Below are 22,898 nucleotides of genomic sequence, written 5' to 3'. Positions count from 1 at the left end.
GTGCTGCGATTTGTAAGCCCAAATCCAATTGGGATCAGGTTATAAATAGAAACCTTTGTAACCTAATTTTGTGTGCTGATAGCCAGAGCTAGGAAGATGTAGTCTCTAGGGTTAGCCGTGTATGTGAACCACCCGGTGTGTGGGATGGTCACTGATTTGTGCCTCAAATCCTGTAGGTGAGAGGTTTATTTTAATCACTCAGAAGCTGTGAAGCAATGAGTGAAGTTTTGTTCTTGAAGAAATCTTGTAAGCAACTTCAAGTTAACGTTGTGTTTAAAGTGTTGGGAATTAGGCTGTTGACACAGTGGCTGAGTTGTTGACTGCTAGACATCATTGCTATGATTAGGAGTGGAATGGAGATATTCCATATCTAGGGAGAACCTAGGTAGATATTGCATTGGGTAGAGTTTAAGTGAGAAGTTGTAAACGGGGGAGTTTAGCTTCAAATTAAGACTACTGATAGTGGATTTCCTTCTTGGCTTGGTTGCCCCCAGAGTAGGTTAGTTAGAACCGAACTGGGTGAACAATTCTCTGTGTTGTTTATGTTTCTGCATTGTTTATTTGTTTGTTCAGTTTGGATGTCATAACTTCGTGGATGACATTAGTGTGTTGCTTAATGACTGTGCTATCAAAGAACCTCTGCAAAGCAGATTTATTTGTGTTAACTGAACTAACATGATCCCAGCACTCATGGACTTCTGCACGCAAGAAGTAATCAAAATTTGGGGGATCTGTATGTACTGCCTCAGCTAAGCTGATTACAGAAAAGGTATCGTGACATTGTGTATGACATTCTGAGTCTGTCTTACCAGAATTTTCAGAAATTTTTCATGTTGATTTTTTAAAGGAAAAAGGTGGTTCGGTGTCATTCTTAACTTTGTGATAAATATATCATTTCTATCAATCAACATGCAAAAACCATTGTGAATATGCATGTTGTAACCTTTCTCTGACAATTGCCCCATGCTAGTTATATTAAGATGAAGTCCATAGGCATATAAAATATCACCAATATAATTTTTTATGATCCATCTTCCAACCTGATAGAAATTCGGCGTTTCCCCAAAATTGGAATATTTGACTTGTTTCAAAATTTTACCACTGACTTTGTTGTTTCATCTAGAGGATAAAATAACTCCCTTTTCCACAAAAATGATTAATACATCCAGTATCCAAATACCAAATATTTTCTTCTTTTGAAAAATATATTACTTGCCAAAAATAAATTTTGTGGATTTTTACAGTACTTATCGGTGTTTTGCTACAAACTTTCTACCACATTTACATGATGTTTGTATCTATAATAAGCTGCTTTATGTCCAAACTTTTTATAGTGATAACAACTATAATTTGTCCTTTCTTGATTGTAGTTACCTCTTCCTCTACCAATATATGTAAATCCCAAGCTATGTTCACCTCTTCCTTGACGCGCTGGAATGAAGTTGTTGTCTCTCCATTGGTTGAAGTTCCCATATCATGTTCCTCCATAATTTTCTCATCCTCTGCCTATGTAATTTCCTCTTCCTCTGTTGTTATAATTATTTTGACCCCTTTCTTGTACACTACGACTTGATTCAAAAGTGTTGTTAAAATTTACCTGACTCTTGAGTTCTTCTTTTACTATTTTCTCTGTTGTTTATAATATTTTGTTGACATTAATTTCAATGCTTCCCTGTAACTAAGCTACCGACAAAGTGTATGTATCGTGTGTCGAAGTATGCCTTAAAACCTTTGTTGATGAAGAGAAAGAAAATATATTTTGAAATTGCCAGAAATCAGAAAACCAAAAAGTAATCTGGTTCGAGCGAGTTACGGGGGTCGGTCGGTTCGGTTTATTGATCCATTCATTAATGTTAGAATATTTTATATTCATTTAGAGATCATATAAATTAATATAAAAGAATATTATAAGATATTTATAATATTCTAAAAGATATTATAAGATATATATTTGTGAAATTCTAAAAGATATTATAAGATATATATTTATAATAGTCTATATATTATAAGATATTTATAATATTTGAAAGATATTATAAGATTATAATAATATCTTTAATTCTAACAATTAAAGAGATATGTTTTGCGATTTGTTATGGATTTTTTGGATTTTGGCTATTATAAATATGTATCTCTTCTATTATTATAGTGTGACAATCTTAGAGCTTATAGCAATAAGGGTTTAGGGAATTCCAAGGGAAAACTTAGAAAGACAAAGTTTTTTTGGGAAATCTTTTGGAGTTATCTAAGGGGATTGGAAAATACTTATAAACACCTTGGGTTTGAGTGATTCTTATATTGAGGGTTAGAGAGGTTAGGAAACACTTGGGTAGAAAATGATGGAATAAGGTGTGACACAACAAGGGGGGTTGGATTGTGTCCCTTTTAAAATTTATCTTAGTATTTAAAAAGGTTGCCTTTAATAAGAAGAAAGTGATTAGTAATGTCTTTAGAGGTTTAAATAATTAGTGTTAATGTGTGTGATAAAATATAGTGTATGGATAATATAAGAACAAGACAATAAATAAAGAACACAAGAAAACTTATCCTGGTTCACCAACTTGGCTAGTCCAGTCCCCACACCCTGTGAGATTATCCTTTATCAAATACTTCTTACAATGGATTTTTCTTCTATGTATTCTTAGCCTCACCAGGCTTACACTTCTGAATGGTATAGCTTACAGATAGCTTACAAAATGATTGGTTTGTATATCTATGATATACTTTGTGATCTTAGTAGGTTTACAATAAGTTCCTAAATACTCTCCATATGGCACTGAGTATTTAAATATAGAATGTGTATGATAACTCTTAATATATTTTGATCACAATATGATAGTGAGAGCTAAAGATAATATATAGAGAGTATGATTGCTTTGTGAATAAAGACTTTGGTTTTCTTTGTATGCTTGTGGATATTTTTGGTGCATAAGAATGACACATAAGTCTTGTATTTATAGAGCAAAGCAAAGGAGAAGGAAGTGCCGAGAGTTTCTCATGAGAAGTGCTGGCAGCTTTGGACTTGGTCTTGGCTTGACTTGGTACTGCTGACAATCTGCAAGTTATGACATTTGACCATTTCAACAAAGACTTATTCTTGGCAAAGTAAATCTGGAGGAGTAACTCTGGGACGAGTAACTCTGGGACAAGTAACTCTGGGACGAGTAACTCTGGGACGAGTAACTCTGGAACACGTAACTCTGGGACTAGTAACTCTGGGACGAGTAACTCTGGAACACGTAACTCTGGGACTAGTAACTCTGGGACCATGATTCTGGAGAGTAAATCTGGGACTGTCATTCTGAAGAGTAACTCTGGGACCATAATTCTGGAGAGTAACTCTGGGACTGTCATTCTGAAGAGTAACTCTGGGACCATAATTCTGAAGAGTAACTTGTTTAACTTCTGAGAATCCATATGTTCTTAAAGCTTTGTTCTTTGTCAGCTCAATCTTGAATCATCATTTTAACTCTTTGTTTGATAGAGACCATAAATTATTTAGATGATTAATTGATGAAATCACTTTGGAGTTTCTTTAGATAAAATAGTTTGTAATATTCAAAACATTAACAGAATATGTTTCAACATTCTCCCCCTTTTTGAATGGTGACAAACTTTTTATTTTAATTTCTTTGAGTAAGGACTTTGAAACTCCCCCTGAAAAGATGCATACTTTCAAAGGGCAAATGCTCCCCTTCAATGTTAGTTCATATATAGCAAATAAATTTATCAGCATTTGAAACACATGTTGATTAGATAGCAGTTTTTGATTAATGTTTGAGGAACAATATATTAATTTTACATTAATATTTTGATACACAAACACAAAAAAATCCTAGAGGATTACTGCTAAATATAATGCAAAGTCCTAGTGAACTAAAGATAAATAAAGTACAAAGAACTTAAACAAGACAAAGCTTTGGTCAAAGCTTGTTCTCCCCCTTTTGTCAAACATACAAAAAGAAAGGGGGCACCAAAAGATAGAGGACGAGAAGATTAAGAACCAGATTGTTCATCATCAGATGTTGCCTCAGAAGATAATGGCAGAAATGGAAACTGAATCTGAGAGGGATCGGGAGGAGGCATTCCTGGAAACCTCGGGCATACTTGTTCAGTGACATAATCAATCCAGAATTTTTGGTAAGCCATTAACTGCTTTTGGAGAGCTGTGTAGGATCGAAGGTTGACGCCCTGATGGGGGTTAACCGTTTCAGATGAGGTTGCAGATCGAGGATAAACGGGAGGACGATTACCAATGTTGGGGAAGTTGTTAAAAAATGAGGATGTGATGGAAGTGATGGGAATCTGAGGAAGGGTATTGGAATTATCGATGGTGTTTCTAGGAGGTGATGAGTCATACCTCGGAGCAAGCAGTGTTTGAACATTAAAGGAGTTATCATCATCTTCCTTTGGAGAAGAAAATATTGGAGAGTTTGTTTGGAAGACATAAGGATCAGGTTGTGGAATAGAAGGCATGGCGTGTGATTCTATAGGATCATCTTGTTCAGATAGCTGAACGGAGTTATTAAAAAAAGATTCAATCTGAGCAGTGAGATCATTGGAGTCTGTATGATTGATGGAGGAGAGTTGAATTCTTCTAGGAGAAGGTTCTTTGTAAGAATTTGGAGAGTTCAGAGGTGAGGTCGTGGAGAGAGGATTTGTTGTCATAGTAGGGGAAGTGTATGTGGCAACATGGGGAATAATTGAAGTTTGTTAATTTGAAGTGGGTGGAGTTAATAATTCAGCCTCAAGCATGGATATGAGTGAGGACAGCTGAGCTGAAGCAGGAGTGTGAGGAGATATTGATGAGGGTGGTTGATGAGCTGAAGCACTAGGAGGACTTGAGAGAAGGTTTTCAAGAGCGAAAATGTTGATCATGTCAGTGTTAGAAGTCTCTAGGGTTGGAGGACTTGAAACATTTGAGAGAGTTTCAGTTTGGAGAGAAACTGGAGCTTGAGTGATGACAACTGTTTGTGGTGAGGATTCTACTGGGATTGGTGATGTAGATGTGAGGTCAATGCATTGTGTGGTTTCAGGAGATTGTTTATCTGTTTCCTTTTGGTTTGGAGATACGGATTTAGAGGCATCAGGAGAGATTGGTGAATATTTTTGTGGAGATTCTAGGTCAGCAGTGTTTGGAAGAGCTACAGATAGTGGAATGGGGGAATTTGTGGTCAGGCTGTTTGGAGAGTTAGGAGAGTCAGTACCTGTTGTTAAAGGCTCAGTTGGAGCATATTGTTTGACAAGACGCCTGCGCTTGGATTTGGCCTCAGGTTTAGGTGATGGTGCACGCTTGAGGGAAGGAATTTTCATGCGCTTCAACTTGGAGGCATCCAGGATTTTGTTGATCTCGAAGGAGTCCTCATCATCCAGAGGAACATTGAAGTGCTTGAATATTTTGGTAAGAAGCATACCATAGGGGGCGCTTCTTGCTCTCAGACCAGTGTGTTTGAGATAGTTGAGCACCAAATATCCTATATTGAGAGGGATTTTCTTTGAGAAATGGTAGATGACAAGTAGGTCTTTATCAGTGACTCGTTCCATACTTCCTTTTCTTGGAAGGATAGTTTGAATGCAGAAGTTATGAATGATATGGCTGAGGGGTTCAAGGTTGGCAGACACAAAACGGTGAGTTTGATGTTTGGTGATGGAGAGTCTGTAGGATTCAATGTCTAGGTCATAAGATGAGGGCCAGTCATCATTAAAGAGATGAAGTCCATTGTTTGGGACATGCAAAATATCACAAAGGAGCTCTGGGGTTAGGGTTATTTGATGACCCTTTACAGATGAGATGAGCTGTGTATCACTTTCAGAGGGTTTAATAGCAGCAAAAAAATTTCTAACTAGTCTAGGGTAGAAGACATCAGAGAGTTGGAGAAAGTTGGTCCAACCTGTGGCTATTGCAAGCTCGTTTATGTCGTATCCCCAGATAGAGTAACTATCCAAGTTGACGGTTTTGCCGGCCACGATAGGAAGGGAGCGCCATTTTTCATTATAGAGAGCACGAACATCATCATCAGATATGAATTCGTTGGTTGAGATTTCAGATGGATGGTCATAGGCTTGGAAAGACGATGAGACGAGAGAGGTTCCTTCGCTCGATTGAGTGGAAACGTGTGAGGAGGATGGTTTGGTGGGTTGAGGAGCAGAGACGATCTGGGTTGAGGGAAGAAGATTAGGGTTTTGAGATTCTTCTGTAGTTTGCTCAGAGGGAGTTGGATCGTGAGAGATGTTTGCATGTCGAGCTGAGCGACGGGTGGGAGTGGTGGGTGTTGGTCGAGAGTCAGTGGTTTTCATGGTGGTTTTTTGTCGAGTGGTGGTGGTGCGGCGCTTGGTGGGTGGTTTTTCCATGGAAAGGGTTTTCTGTGTTTTGGACGGAAGAGAGAATGTGGTATCAGCAAATGGAACAATGATAGTTATAAGTTTGAATACCATTTGAAAGGTTTAAGAGAAATTAAGTTGAATCATTAGAGATTATTGGGAAGAGCAAGGATTTGATGGGAAGTTGGTAGAGGGTGTACTGATTTGATTGGTATGGGAAGAGGCAGCTTTTTTGTAATGATGAAGAGATATAGAGAAACGAGAAAGACAAGGAGAAACACACGTGAATTTCTGAAGGCTCTAGTATAGGCCTTATTTTGATTAAAAAAAAAGAACTAATATATATATTACTAAGAGCAAAAAAATGTATATGTACTCAAGAAAAACACACGTGATATTATTAATTTTTTTTGTTTTTATATTTGTTATTTTATTACCTAATATAAAAAAAAAATATTTACTTAGGTATTTTGATAATAGATAACTTTGATTTTAGAAAATTAAATCTATCTTCCACTAGAGGTTTGGTGAAAATATCTGCTAATTGATTTTCTGTATCTACAAAAATGAGTTCTATATTTTCTTTCTGAACATGATCTCTAATAAAATGATGTTTTATTTCAATGTGTTTAGATCTCGAGTGTTGAATAGGATTTTTTGACAAGTTTATAGCACTAGTATTATCACAAAAAATTGATACCTTGGAGTATTGAAGTGAGTAGTCTTCTAGTTGATTTTTTATCCATAAAATTTGTGAGCAACAATTTGCGGCAGACACATATTCTGCTTCAGTTGTTGATAGAGCAATTGTATTTTGTTTTCTGCAAGACCATGTAATAAGAGCTTGTCCTAGAAATTGACAGGCTCCACTTGTACTTTTTCTTTCTATTTTGTCTCCAGCATAGTCAGCATCACAGTAAGCTATTAAGTTGATGTGATTTCCTTTTTCATACCATAAACCAATATCAGTGGTACCAACGAGATATCGAAAAATGCGTTTGACGGCCGTTAAGTGTGATTCCTTAGGGTCAGTTTGAAAACGTGCACAAAGACCTACTGAAAAGACAATGTCAGGTCTACTGGCAGTTAAATATAATAATGAACCAATCATACCTCGATATTCCTTTTCTGATACAGATAGTCCTTGTTCATCTTTATCAAGATTTGAAGATGGATGCATAGGTGTTACCATAATTTTTGCTTCATTCATTCCAAATTTTTTTAACAAATCTTTAATGTATTTTTCTTGACATATAAAAATGCCATTTTTGAGTTGTTTTATTTGTAAACCCAGAAAGAAGTTGAGTTCACCCATCATACTCATTTCAAATTCACTTTGCATAAGTTTTGAAAAATCATCACACATTTTTTCATTTGTTGACCCAAATATGATATCATCAACATAAACTTGAACTATTAGTAAGTCATTTTTGTGTGATTTTTTGAAAAGAGTTGTATCAATTTTTCCTCTGAGAAAATCATTTTTAATGAGAAAAATACTAAGTCTTTCATACCAAGCTCTAGGAGCTTGTTTAAGACCATATAATGCTTTTGTTAGTTTAAAAACGTGATTAGGATGAGAATGTTTTTCAAAACCAGGTGGTTGATGAACATATACTTCCTCGTTTAGGAACCCATTTAAAAATGCACTTTTTACATCCATTTGAAAGAGTTTAATATTTTTATGAGCAGCATATGCTAAAAGAATTCGAATAGCTTCTAACCTTGCCACTGGTGCATATGTTTCATCATAATCTATACCTTCTTGTTGATTATAACCTTGAGCTACGAGTCTAGCTTTGTTTCTGATTACTTTTCCATTTTCATCAAGTTTATTTCTGAACACCCATCTTGTACCAATAATAGTTTTATCTTGAGGGTAAGGAACTAGTTTCCAAACTTGGCTTTTCTCAAACTGAGATAATTCTTCTGTCATGGCTTCCATCCAAGATTCATCTTTTAATGCATCATTGATATTCTTTGGTTCTACCTGAGATATCATTGCCATGTTATTAGAGTTATCTTTAAAGAAATTTCTAGTTCTTACCTGATCAGAGGTGTCTCCTATTATTTGTTCATGAGGATGATCAGTTACACTTTTCCATCCTTTTGGAGGATTTGTTGTAGGTTGTTCAGAGTTGTTTTTAGCTTCTTGGATAGTGTTGCTTGTATCTATTGGTTGAGTGTTAGGAATTGCTTCTAAATCGGTTACTTCATCCTCGTGAGAATTTTCTAAAGCTGCAACATTTAGTTCATCAAACATAACATGCATGCTTTCTTCTACACATTGATTTTTCAAATTGTAAATTCGGTAACCTTTTGATGTTGAGGAATAACCAAGAAAGATGCCTTTGTCAGATTTTGAATCAAATTTTCCTAGAGAATCTTTGTTGTTAAGAATATAGCAATAGCATCCAAAGATATGAAAATATGAAATATTTGGAGTTCTACTTTTCCATAGTTCATAAGGAGTTTTCTTCAAAATTTTCCTTATGGTTACTCTATTTAAAACATAGCAAGAAGTATTGATAGCTTCAGCCCAGAAATATTTTTCAACATTTGATTCATTTATCATAGTTCTAGCCATTTCTTGTAAAGTTCTATTTTTCCTTTCTACAACACCATTTTGTTGAGGTGTTCTTGGACAGGAGAAATTGTGAGATATACCATTTTCATCAAAGAAGGTTTTAAAGGAAATATTTTCAAATTCTCCTCCATGATCACTTCTTACAGCAACAATATTTGAGTTTCTTTCATTTTGAACTTTTTTGCAAAAGATTTTGAATGCTTCAAAAGAGTCATCTTTATTTTTTAAGAAAAGTACCCATGTGTACCTTGAGAAATCATCAACAATGACAAAGCCATATCTTTTTCCACTTAGACATGAAGTTTTTACAGGACCAAATAAATCAATATGAAGGAGTTCCAAAGGTTTGTGTGTTGACACAATATTTTTTGAATGAAAACTACTTTTGACCTGTTTGCCTTTTATGCAAGCTTCACAAATTGAGTCTTTTTCAAAATTGAGTTTGGGAAGACCTCTAACAAGATCTAATTTTGAAAGTGTTGAAATATTTTTCATACTTGTATGACCACATCTTCTGTGCCATAGCCACTTATCCTTTTCCCTAGATAAAAGGCAAGATTTAGATGAAAGATCATCTAAATAAAATGTGTAAAGATTTTTGTGCCTTTTTCCTAGAAAAAGAATTTTGTCAGAAGATGGGATTTTTACAATGCATGAATTTTGATTAAAACTAACTTCATAGCCATCATCACATAGTTGACTAATGCTAAGAAGATTGTGTTTTAATCCTTCCACATATTGCACATTGTTTATAAAGATATTACCTTTTTAACCTATGGAACCAATACCTTTGATTTTTGCTTTATCATTGTTTCCAAAGGTTACAGTTCCTCCTTCTTTATTTTTGAAAGAGACAAAACTTTCCCTATCTCCAGTCATATGTCTTGAGCAGCCACTGTCCAAGTACCAAGGCTTTTTCTTGAGGGTCAGAAGACATTCCTGCACTATGTGTTAGTAATCTTTTAGGTACCCATATTTCTTTGGGTCCTTTGTTGTTAGAAATATGATCATTTGATATATTGGTTTTCTTTTTGAAATAACAATGTTTTTCAAGATGATTGGTTTTCTTGCAATAACAACATTTTGGTTTGATAATGTTTTTCTCCTGTAAAATAGTTTTTTCTTTTGTTTGAGTCTTGGTTCTATTTTTATTTGGAAGAAAAAAATTCTCATAAATCATTTGATTTTCAGATTGTTTAAATCCTAATCCAGCTTTATCAAAGACCCCTGATTGAGATCCCATTATTTTTGAAATGTTTTAGTAGATTTTACAAAGGAGGTTATATCTTTGGTGAGAGTTTCTACTTGATTTTCAAGACTTTCAATTTTATCTTGATTGTTAAGAGGTTTGATTTTTTCATTAATAACTTTCTGATGTAATGACAAATAAGAATATGCCTTTTGTAACTCCTTAATGGTTTCTAAATGTTTTAAGTTGGATTTTATTAGATCTTCTTTTTCAGTTTTAAGAGTATGAATTTGTTCTTTTTGAAATAAGCATTTTTGAGTTAAGATATTTGAATCTTCTAATAGGTTGTCAAATAAAATTCCTATTTCTTTGCAAGTATAACAGGAGTTTAGTGTACTTACCTCTTCAGAATCGGAGTTAGTCATCAGGCATAGGTTAGCTTCCTCATCTTCAGCTTCAGAGTTAGAGTTCTCTGAGTCATCCCATTGTGCAAGCATAGATTTCTTTTTAGAGGAAAAATTCCTATGAGTTTTGAGTGGGCATTCTGTTTTGAAGTGTCCAAGTTTGTTGCATCCATAACATGTAATCTTGCTTTTATCAATCTCAGGTTTCTGGTAATCTTTCCTGGGTTGAAATGACTTTCTGTTTTGATTTCTTTTTAAAATCATTTGTTGAATTCTTCTAGAGATTAAAGCCAAATCATTTTCATCCTCAGATAGAAATCCGGTCTCTTCTTCAGTTATTCCTTGTGAGGTGGAGATTTGAGATGCAGAATTATGAGAGGTTTTAAGAGCTATCATTTTACCTTTTCTTTGTGGTTTATCTTCATTGAGGATACTTTCATGAGCACGAAGAGATCCTATAAGTTCTTCAACTTGTAGAATCTTTAGATCTTTTGCTTGTGAGATAGCTGTTACCATAGGTCTCCAAATCTTTGGGAGACATCTTAGAATTTTTCTAATTCTTTCATGAGCAGAATAAGCTTTTCCCAGTGATCTTAGTTCATTGACAATTATAGTGAATCTAGAGAACATTTCATCTATGGTTTCTTCTTCCTTCATCTCAAAGGTTTCAAATTTCCTGACTCCTAGATCAATTCTTTCTTCTTTAACATGATTTGTTCCTTCATGATGTATTTTGAGAGCATCCCAGATTTCTTTGGCAGTTGTGCATTCTTCTATCCGGTCGTATTCTTCCCTGCTAAGAGCACATGATAATATAAATTGAGCTTTAGAGTTTAGTAGTACCTTGTCGTTTTCTTCTTTTGTCCATTGTGACTGAATTTTTGGAACTGACGCAACTGTGTCTGTTGCAGTAGTCATTGGTGTGTAGTTGCCATTTTCAACCACAGACCACATGTTGTTATCTTGAGATAGTAGAAACAATCTCATCTTACCTTTCCAGTAGTAGTAGTCAGAACCATTAAAGTAAGGAGGCCTATGTGATGATCCTCCTTCAGCTATAAACTTTGTATCAGCCATTTCCTGTTTGATCGATTAACTCTAACACGGTTAAGTGTTCTGTATATTCAGAGCCCGGAGCTCTGATACCAATTGATGGAATAATGTGTGACACAACAAGGGGGGTTGGATTGTGTCCCTTTTAAAATTTATCTTAGTCAAGGTTGTCAAACTCGCGAGTCTACTCAGACTCGTAAAGGGTCCATAAACTCGACTCACAGACTCGACTCGCAAACTCGTACGAGTCTATGGAAAGTTAAAAATGGATTTCAAAAACCTGTAAGTGACACATATATGATCCACTTATATATTTTTAAATTTGTAAGTTTCTCATATATGACACAAATATGTATCATAGAACACCAATTAACATTAAAATTAAAATTTCATACTCCATAAAATTGTTAACAATAACATCATATTGCTCAACATTAACTTTAGTTTGCACATTTTCTTTATTAGGATCTTCAGTTATCCATTCATCATCTAAATGAATATCTTTGAATGAAAGAACAACACTCTATGCTTTTCCTTTTCTACTTTTCAGCTTCAAATTGCACATGATATAACAAAAAATTTATACTTTTTATGCAACATATTTCTTCTCTTTGAATGAATTTGCAAAGTAAATAATAATTCAACTAAATGTTTGTAAAAAATTAAAATCAAGTCTATAAGCAAAAAAATAATAATTAATTACCTTTTCAAAATAACTTCAATTCCGTTCACAACCAGAGGAGCTACAAGTTATGCTTTGAATACGAATTGCGAACCTCTTTAATTTGGGACTCATATCTTCATAGAAATCTCTTACAAAAGGCTAAGATAAAGACTTTCTAATTATTGTACAAGAACAAAATAAGTGTTTTTTTAAAATATAAAATAAAATCTTTTGGGGAATTTGGATATTCTTTGGTTAAAGAAACAAAATTAAACAAAAAACTTATAGACTCGTAAACTCGTGATAGACTCGCGAGTCTATACTAGTTTGTGTGAGTCTACCCGAGTCTACTCGAGTCTATCAAAAAATGATTCTATGCGTGAGTCTACTCGCTAATGCTTCATAGACTCGTAAACTCGTACGAGTTTACGAGTCTACCCGCGAGTTTGACAACCATGATCTTAGTATTTAAAAAGGTTGCCTTTAATAAGAAGAAAGTGATTAGTAATGTCTTTAGAGGTTTAAATAATTAGTGTTAATGTGTGTGATAAAATATAGTGTATGGATAATATAAGAACAAGACAATAAATAAAGAACACAAGAAAACTTATCCTGGTTCACCAACTTGGCTAGTCCAGTCCCCACACCCTGTGAGATTATCCTTTATCAAATACTTCTTACAATGGCTTTTTCTTCTATGTATTCTTAGCCTCACCAGGCTTACACTTCTGAATGGTATAGCTTACAGATAGCTTACAAAATGATTGGTTTGTATATCTATGATATACTTTGTGATCTTAGTAGGTTTACAATAAGTTCCTAAATACTCTCCATATGGCAGTGAGTATTTAAATATAGAATGTGTATGATAACTCTTAATATATTTTGATCACAATATGGTAGTGAGAGCTAAAGATAATATATAGAGAGTATGATTGCTTTGTGAATAAAGACTTTGGTTTTCTTTGTATGCTTGTGGATATTTTTGGTGCATAAGAATGAAGCATAAGTCTTGTATTTATAGAGCAAAGCAAAGGAGAAGGAAGTGCCGAGAGTTTCTCATGAGAAGTGCTGGCAGCTTTGGACTTGGTCTTGGCTTGACTTGGTACTGCTGACAATCTGCAAGTTCTGACATTTGACCAGTTCAACAAAGACTTATTCTTGGCAAAGTAAATTTGGAGGAGTAACTCTGGGACGAGTAACTCTGGGACAAGTAACTCTGGGACGAGTAACTCTGGGACGAGTAACTCTGGAACACGTAACTCTGGGACTAGTAACTCTGGGACGAGTAACTCTGGAACACGTAACTCTGGGACTAGTAACTCTGGGACCATGATTTTGGAGAGTAACTCTGGGACTGTCATTCTGAAGAGTAACTCTGGGACCATAATTCTGGAGAGTAACTCTGGGACTGTCATTCTGAAGAGTAACTCTGGGACCATAATTTTGAAGAGTAACTTGTTTAACTTCTGAGAATCCATATGTTCTTAAAGCTTTGTTCTTTGTCAGCTCAATCTTGAATCATCATTTTAACTCTTTGTTTGATAGAGACCATAAATTATTTAGATGATTAATTGATGAAATCACTTTGGAGTTTCTTTAGATAAAATAGTTTGTAATATTCAAAACATTAACAGAATATGTTTCAACAGAAAATAGGGTTTGTTCTTTGAAAACTGTGAAGGCTATTTTATTGTAACTCATTTGTAATCTCCTGTAACAACTTTCTGAGTATAGTGAATTGGAGAGCTGCTCTCTCCCCTATAGTAGATCGTTTGATCGAACTGGGTAAACAAACCTTTATCTTTTTCTCGCCTTATTCTGTTATATATTATCGTTGTACGAATTATTATTGTTGTAGACCATTTATTTTGGTTGCTACTATTCTTTGCCTCCCAAGTTGATATTGAATTTTGTCTTAATTCACAATAAGATTCACAACAAGTGGTGCGGTGAGCGTGGAGCAAAGAGGTATGGTTTACAAGTGAGCACCATGGTTATATGGGAGATCAAGAAATTTTCCGGTAACAACGACTTCGTGTTGTGGAAAATTAAGATGCAATCAATTTTAATTCAAGAGAAGTGTATTGATGCTTTGAAGAGTGAAGCATTGATGCCTGTAGGGCTTACACAGGTACAGAAGACCGAGACGGTGGATAAGGCTAGGAGTGCCATTATCTTATGCCTCAGGGATAAAGTTCTAAGAGAAGTCTCCAGGGAGAAAACTGCGGTTGCTATGTGGGCAAAACTTGAATCATTGTATATGAATAATTCTTTGGCTCACAGGTTGTGTTTGAAACAACAACTTTTTTCATTCTGAATGGTGGAGTACAAATCCATAGTTGAACATCTTATAGAATTTCACAAGATTATTGATGATCTTGAGAATATTGAAGCGAAGATTGATGATGAGGACAAGGCTTTGCTCCTGTTAAGTTCATTAACCAGATCCTTTGAGCACTTTAAGGATACCCTTCTTTATGGTAAGAAAGGTACTATTACTTTGGATGAAATCCAGACGGCGGTGAAATCCAAAGAATTTTCAAAGTCGAAAGATTTGAAGATTGAAGATAGTGGTGAAGGTTGTCAAGAGGAGAAGGTGAGCGTAAAGGGATGTCCAAATCAAAGAGGTCCAACAAGTCAAAGGTAAAATGTTTTAATTGTCAGAAAATTGGTCATTTTAAAAGAGATTGTCCTGAGAGAAAGTGTTAGAATCCAAAATGTGGATAGTTTGGTAATTACTTTTGTGGTATTTTGATAACTCTTTTCCTTACTTCTGATTCAATTACATTTATAATCGTGTAAATAAATAAAATCGAGTTTTAGTAGTAAATATGTAATTTACTAGTTTTTCTTATATGTTTTGAAGGTATTTTGCATTTTGGGAAAGCTTTGGATGATAGTTGTGAATGATGACACATTGGAACAAGTTTGGAGGCATTTTGAAGAAGTGTTGATCAGAAAGCTCTGCTAAGCAGCGGTCTAGTGCGTTATCTAAGCGGCCTTCCAGCGGGCTTTCTAGAGGTCAATCATGTTTTTAGTTCCGCTTAGCGGCCTCATTCTGCTTAGCGGCCTCATTCCTCTTAGAGGCCTCATTCCGCTTAGCGAACCCTTCATGGAAGAAGATTTTTCTCTAGTCCGCTTAGCGGCCCTCCGTGTGCTAAGCGGTATTACTTTTTAAAGGATATTACGTTTAGACACTTGGAGATATTTTAAGAGTTAATCCTTATCTTTTTTCTCATTCTACCAACCAACAACATTCTAAGGCAAGAGAAGAAGAGAAAAACTCATAAAGTATTCAAGATTTTTCAAGCATATTTCTTCATCATCTTTGTATTCTTATGCTAGAAAATCTTGTGTTGATGTTTGTTGTTGAAGCTATGGAGAGCTAAACTTCTCATGTGTCAAGATTAGAGGTAGTTAGCTTGTATAGTATGTATTTAGCTTGATCTTTTGTGTATAAACCTTGTTGATGATTAATATATGGTGAATATCTTTGTTGTTCATGTTAATATGTTGTTTTGATGCACTATTGAGAGATATGTTTCAAATCTTGACCTAAAGGATATTCATCTATCAATAAACAAACTCTAGAGATAGATTTGTGAGTTAATAATCACTTGTATCAAGTTTTAAAGATTATTATGTTGATTGTCGGCATGAGAGATCATCTGACGGTTAATATGATAATATTCACGATATTTCTTTAGAGATAAACGTTATCGAGAGGATACGTGGTTATATTAATCAGTAATATGTTCATATACATGATCATTAGAGTATATACAAAGCAAGTTAACGAAAACTAATCTTGACACACTTTTACCAAATCGTTTTTAAACCCCAGTTTACTATCTTTAACTACCTTTCATGCTTTTTACATCTTATGACACCAAACCCTTTCAAAACCTTAACTCAAAATACACTAAACTGTAGAACGGCGGTAGTATCGCATCAATCCCTGAGGAAACGATAAAGGAAATACTTATCCTTTTAACAGAAAGTTCAATGGAGATTCTGTTCAAGCTGCAGTTGCCTTAGGTGAGAAAAGTTATGAGGATGTCGATGTACTAGTAGTATCGAGTTTGGAAACTAAAGATAGTTGGGTCATTGACTTAGGTTGCTCTTATCACATGTGTCCAAGAATAGAATACTTTGAAACTTTGAAGATGGTGCAAGGTGGAGTTGTTCGCCTTGTTGATAATAAGGCTTGCAAGGTTCATGGTATTGGTACGGTCAGACTTAAAATGTTTCATGATCGTGAACTTCTTATTCACAATGTGAGGTATGTTCCAGAACTCAAGTGAACTTTGTTATCTATAAGTATGTTTGATGGTCTAGGCTATTGTATTAGAGTTGAACATGAAGTGTTGAAGATTTCTCGTGATTAATTGATTATTGCTAAAGGGTCTAAAATATGTGGTTTATATATTTTAGAAGGTTCAAATTTTGTTATCCATTCATCATTAACTAGTGGAGGCTTTCATGACAAGGAAGAACTATGGGATTTGGATTTAAGGCGTTATGAATGTCTTAAGAAAGTTTCAGAGGAGTATAATGAATTTTGCAGAAATCAAGGGATAAAAATGCATGTTACCGCTGAGTTGTTATTGAGTTTTAGGGGAAAAGCTAGGGTTAAAACAACTTACTTGGTTGATAGTGAATTTCTTCAGAGGGGGAATAGTGAAAACCAAGGGAGGAACCTGGTAAAAACTATAACGGAGAAAATTTAGTTTGGGGTGCAGTTTCCTAGTATGGATACTAGTAGTAGTGAGGTTATTGTAGCATGATAAGATAAGGAGGTTATTGTAGCATCTCAAAGGGAAGGTTATGCTAGCCTTGGATATTATGTTTTTAATGTGACTGAAGGAGTATAAAATAAAAGAAGAAAAACCTTCGTGAAACATTTGAAAATAGGTGGAGTCAAGGGTGGTTTAAAAATCATACTTGTAGACTTGTGAAATTACATAAGAAGAAAAGGATAATTGGAAATAAGTGGATGCAAGTAGCAAGATCAAGATTCAACGGTTGTTTGAATTTGATCAAGGTTATTGATTAGAGTTTCAACTTGGTAGAGAGCACCAATGTTGATGATTGTTAAATTGATATCAACACGGGTTAAAGTCAAGGTGGAGATTGTTGAAGTATGCCTTAAAACCTTTGTTGATGAAGAGAAATAAAACATATTTTGAAATTGCCAGAAATCAAAAAACCGAAAAGTAATATAGTTCGAGCGAGTTATGGGTATCGGGATCGGTCGATTCGTTTCATTGATCCATTCATTGATGTTAGAATATCTTATATTAATTTGGAGATCATATAAATTACTATAAAAGGACATTATAAGATATTTATAATATTCTAAAAGATATTATAAGATATATATTTATGACATTCTAAAATATATTATAAGATATATATTTATAATAGTCTAGATATTATAAGATATTTATAATATTTGAGAGATATTATAAGATTATAATAATATCTTTAATTCTAACAATTAAGGAGATATATTTTGGGGTTTGTTATGGATTTGTTGGATTTTGGATATTATAAATATATATCTCTTCTATTATTATAGTGTGACAATCTTAGAGCTTATAGCAATAAGGGAGAATAAGGGTTTAGGGAATTCCAAGAGAAAACTTACCCCTCGATAACATAATTTCACAATCATTAATTCATTTAGTTTCAACTTATGTCTCTTCATAATTCACTTTACCTTCTTCATCATCCATATTAACTAGGTTATCTTCCATATTGACTTCAACTTCTTGATCATTAATGAAAACTTTTTCATATAATTTTGAAATAAGATTCACTTCATAAATATTGACAACATCCACGACTTCTTCTAGTATAGGCCCATCAAAGAACCCAGGCTCTGATAGTTGATGTTGTACAAATATTTCAACATTCAATGAACCTTATATAAATCAAAAATTTCTTAAGCACCTTTGTCATCGATCCAAATGTTGACACCATATGTAGGATCCTTATACCATGTAATATTGACTTCTTTAGGTCACAGTTATTTCACAATGCCTAATTCTAAAAGTAAATCTATTTATTAGAATCACAATTCTACACCAATACTCCCCATTCATACTTAAACATTTCTTATTCTTCAAGCAACACTTTGTGATGAATCCAAATGCCAACCAATTCTTCTATTGATGCGCTAATAACAACAGAATCCTAAATGATTATGAAACACATAAAAAATTATAAATGGTACATAAACACAATATGAATCCTAAATTATTCAGAAGTCTCATATTGGAACCCTAAGTTATATTAACCCTAGAAATGTTACAACTCATTATTTCTTAAAAGCCTCAATCTATACCTAATCTTATTATAAACCCTAAACAATTAGAAATCCGTAACAATAAACCTTAAATGTGACACCACAATCACAGTCAAATACTTAAAAAATTATAACATATTTACCTATAATGGAGCACACATTATTTTTTATTATCTTGATTTTGTTTGATCATTCATTTATGCCGCATTGATCGTGTTATTCGTTCATGTTGTCTAACTGCGCGTTTTCTTCAATCTCTCGCATGGCCTTTTAAAATGCCTAATTTTGCAACTTTGGATTTTATTTTCTTGAATCTCCTTATTGAACAATTGAAGGACACAAATGATGATTTAAAAAATTATGAGACCAAAATGAATCATGAAGTCAAGCTAAGGACCCAAAAAGCAGTTAAGCTTAAAATATGTCTTTACGGGATAGACAATTCTACATTATCTTGAAAGTTCTATTCATTTTCTGTTTCATAGGTCCAATTTATAAGGACTTGTAGTAGGTTCATTATAAGAAAATCTTTTAGTAGCTACGATGAAAGCCACAAATAATTTGTATGTAATCTCTATCAAACATAGTTAGTTGGAAATTAGTTGCGGATTAACTACTATATATGTTGTATCATGGATTGAAAGACTAATCATGTAGACCATGATATTCATTAGTGATATATAAAATATGATATTTGTTAGTTTTGGATAATTTGTGTTTGGGACAAAAAGTTGCCCATGGTTTGCTAGAGGACAAAAATTCATGTTTTTGTCCAGTCCCCTGACACATATTTTTGTTGGAATTAGACTATCAGACCTTTGAGTAATTCCTTATCGTTAAAGATGACAATGAAGAGAATTAGAACAAAACTAGGATTAGGGTTTGCGGAAATTAAAAGAGAAGAAGAAAGTATTTTCTGCAGAATTTCTCTCTGCCCACAAACTGTGGAAATTCTGTTATTCACTTGCAACTGCAACTTCTGTGAATACAAGATAATGACTTGATTACAAATAATGAGAGTTACTCCCTATTTATAGATTTAGGTTAGCCTTCTCTCTAAGCCAAAGCCCAAAACTATAAAAGCCCAAAATACATATTTTGGAACTAAATCAAATCTAATCTATTTTAAATCTAAATCAAATCTATCTAGATTTAAAAACAAACTTATGTGTAACAAACTTGTTACACACTTCGACACACCTTGTGTCGAATAACAACCTGCCTCGACACAAGGAATTATAAATTAACACACCACCTAATTCATTGTGTCTAAGCTATCCACATTCATCATAGCTCTTAGTCTTCTGAATATTTCGAACAGCACTCCCTTCGTCATGATATCTGCAATCTGATTCTCACTTCTGCAGTGTTCCAAATTCATGTTCCCTTTAGCTACCTGCTCTCGAAGATAATGGAACCTCATTTCGATGTGCTTGCTTCGAGTCGGTGTAACCCATTAATTTGCATTCTTTTCCCTTATCAGCTGCAGGAAACAGAATGCCATAGTCGAGAGTTCCTTTCAGATACCTCAGTATCCTCTTCGCCGCTGCTAGGTGCGATACCTTTGGCTTCTGCATGAATCTACTTATCATACCTACACTATATGCTAAGTCAGGCCTTGTGTGACAAAGGTATCTCAATGACCCAATAAGTCTTCTGTATTGGGTTGGGTCGACATCCTCTTCATCTGGGTTCTTCGACAGTTGCAATCTTGTTTCAGCAGGTGTCGAAGTCGAATTGCATTCTTCCATCTCAAATCTCTTGAGAATTTCACTTGCATATCTTCTTTGATGCATCATCAAGCCTCTACTACTCTTGTAGAATTCGATGCCAAGGAAGTATGAAATTTCGCCCAAATCCGACATTTCAAATTCCTTGCTGAGATCACCTTTAAAGCCTTCGATTTCTTTCTTGCAGCTACCTGTTATCAACAAGTCATCGACATAGAGACATAGTATAAGCAATTCACTCTTTCTTCTTCTTACATATACCCCATGTTCAGTGGTGCACTTCACAAATTCTTTCTCCCTTAGGAAACTGTCGATCTTCTTATTCCAAGCTCTTGGAGCTTGCTTCAGCCCATACAGGGCTTTATGCAGCCTGTACACTTTTCTATCTTCGCCATGTTTCACAAACCCAACTGGTTGTGCAACATAGACTTCTTCGTCTAAGGGTCCATTCAGGAATGCACATTTAACGTCCATCTGACACATGTGCCAATTGTTCATGTTCGCCAGACCAACAACCAACCTTGTCATACCCCAAATTTGTCCTACCCTTAATTCCTAACTGGCTTAAAGTTTCACATCCATGTGCATATCTCCACTAGGTCATTAACATAACTTATTCATCATTAACCATAAAATCCAACAAAAGATTGAGGATCTTGGAAGCTAGGGTTTTTGTATGGTCATTCATGATGGACTTCTTTCTCCTAAAGCTACGAGGTTTTTCTCTATGAAGATTCATCAAAGGCAAGAAGAATATGGTTCTTATGTGCAGTGTCTACAATCGTTAATTCAAATGAGATTCAGTGGTTTTCAGGTTAAGGTGTTCTTATGTGCTCCAATCCTTATCTTCCTCAAGAATTCCTCAAAGGAATTTTGTTATGTCAGGTTGAAGTACAATACATATCAAGATGTGAGAGTTAGACTTGTGGGTTTATTGTGTTCAAGGCGCCGCTATACGTAATTGATTGGTGGTTTGGTTTAAATCGAGGAATTGAGGTTGAATTAGAGTCACAATGATTTGAGGATGAATTTGATTCGATGATATGATTGATTCTACTATTCTAATTTCTTTCAAGACAGTTGGTTCGAGCTAAGACACACGGTGCAAGAAATGAGGTTGTGAATTGTCTTCGATCAAGGGATTATCATTTCTCCCGATTATTTGTTGATTGCGATACAAGGTGAATTATATTGGAGATTTAATTCAGGATCATTTGAGAATCGAAATAGCATTCAAAGTTTCTCACCGACTTCATTCATCAAGTCCAAGTCGCCATGATGCAAAGTCGTAAGACATGGCCTCAAGATGCATAAGTTCATTCAAAATACAAAGGAAATGTCACTCAAGTCAACATGGTTCAACTTCATATATTCACTCATAATTCAAATATCCCACAACTGTATTCAAAATTATCATTCAAAAAATACTTAAGCAAGCACTGTTGCGCTTATTACATTCTTACACAAAAAAAAAGGGAAAAATTACATGGATGATTCCAATACCAAAAGAGCTTATGCAAGGTCCCGATTACATCACAATCTCTAAATTATCATACCAAGTTTCATCACAATTCCATAAAATACTAAAGGGTATTATTATGCAAGAACAGTATAAGAAAGTTACAAAATTTTGATCACAGGAACCTATGTCCAGCTTGTAAGAAAGGTTCTGCATCCAACACGATAGGAACCGAGCCACGTTCGAAAAGCCTAATACAGGCAGCCAAACTCTTGCTTATGCGATATCATCATTCCAAGTCCATTCTCCAAAGTTCTCGTCCCGTTCCAAACAAGGTTCAAAACCGGCTGCAATATACTTCAAACCACAAGAAAAACCGGAGTTGCTTAGTCTTCAAACCGTACCTGCCACATTTCAAACCAAGATCCAAAAACATTCAAAAGTCAGCATTCGTACACAGATAACTAACTTCTAACTGTTATAAACCATAGCCAATTACCAACACTTTCTACTAACCGAAACCACCCCATAAATACCTCTTAACAGTCCATAACCAATCCTCTTACTAATTTCCAGTCCAGCCTAACAAAATCAGTTACATATACTAACCACCAAACCATTTTCTATACAACCTTTTTCCAACCTTCAAACAGAATCCAATAACAAAAAAATCAGTTTTTCACCAACAGTTTTCTAACTAACCACTAACTGATTTTCACATAACAATCCTTTTACTAACAGAACCAACAGAAAGAGGAGGAGGAGAAACCGAACTAACAGAAAATAAGAAAATCAGAAACAGAAGGGTAACTAACCTCTCTTCCATCAACCTATATAACAGGGGTCTTCTTCATCGATTCATTTTTTTTTGGAGGCCATTCTTTCACACACCATTCCCTCTTCACTTCTAATCTTCACTCTTCTCTCCACTTCATTGATCATCTTCAAATCTCCCTCTGCTCTTCTTCAACCTCCCTTTCCCATTCATCTTCACCACCATAAACACTCTTCAATCACCATAAAACAAACTCTGAAAAAAAACAGAAAGAGGGGAGGAGACGCATAACAGAAGGTAACAGAAAATTAACAGAAAAAAACGGAACAAACTCACCTCACTATGGATCCTCTTCAAGAATCTCCACGTTCTTCACCATGGCCTATCTCGTAGAACCTGGCCT

At 34.7% G+C, this 22,898-nt stretch overlaps 1 protein-coding gene across 1 annotated transcript; it reads right to left on the bottom strand.

Moving 5' to 3' along the window:
- Nucleotides 1-10,150: 10,150 nt before the first annotated feature.
- Nucleotides 10,151-11,578, bottom strand: LOC131598159 (uncharacterized). The gene has a single exon (XM_058870789.1). The coding sequence runs from the start codon at nucleotides 11,576-11,578 to the stop codon at nucleotides 10,151-10,153; it is 1,428 nt and encodes a 475-aa protein (XP_058726772.1).
- Between the last annotated feature and the right edge of the window lie 11,320 nt (nucleotides 11,579-22,898).

Source organism: Vicia villosa, linkage group LG1 (genome assembly GCF_029867415.1).
Source record: "Vicia villosa cultivar HV-30 ecotype Madison, WI linkage group LG1, Vvil1.0, whole genome shotgun sequence".
NCBI lineage: Eukaryota > Viridiplantae > Streptophyta > Magnoliopsida > Fabales > Fabaceae > Vicia > Vicia villosa.
This window is presented reverse-complemented; position numbering and strand designations above follow the sequence as displayed.

Excerpts from the sequence above, each read along its gene's own strand:
- LOC131598159 (XM_058870789.1), bottom strand. The coding sequence starts at position 11,578 with ATGGCTGATACAAAGTTTATAGCTGAAGGAGGATCATCACATAGGCCT.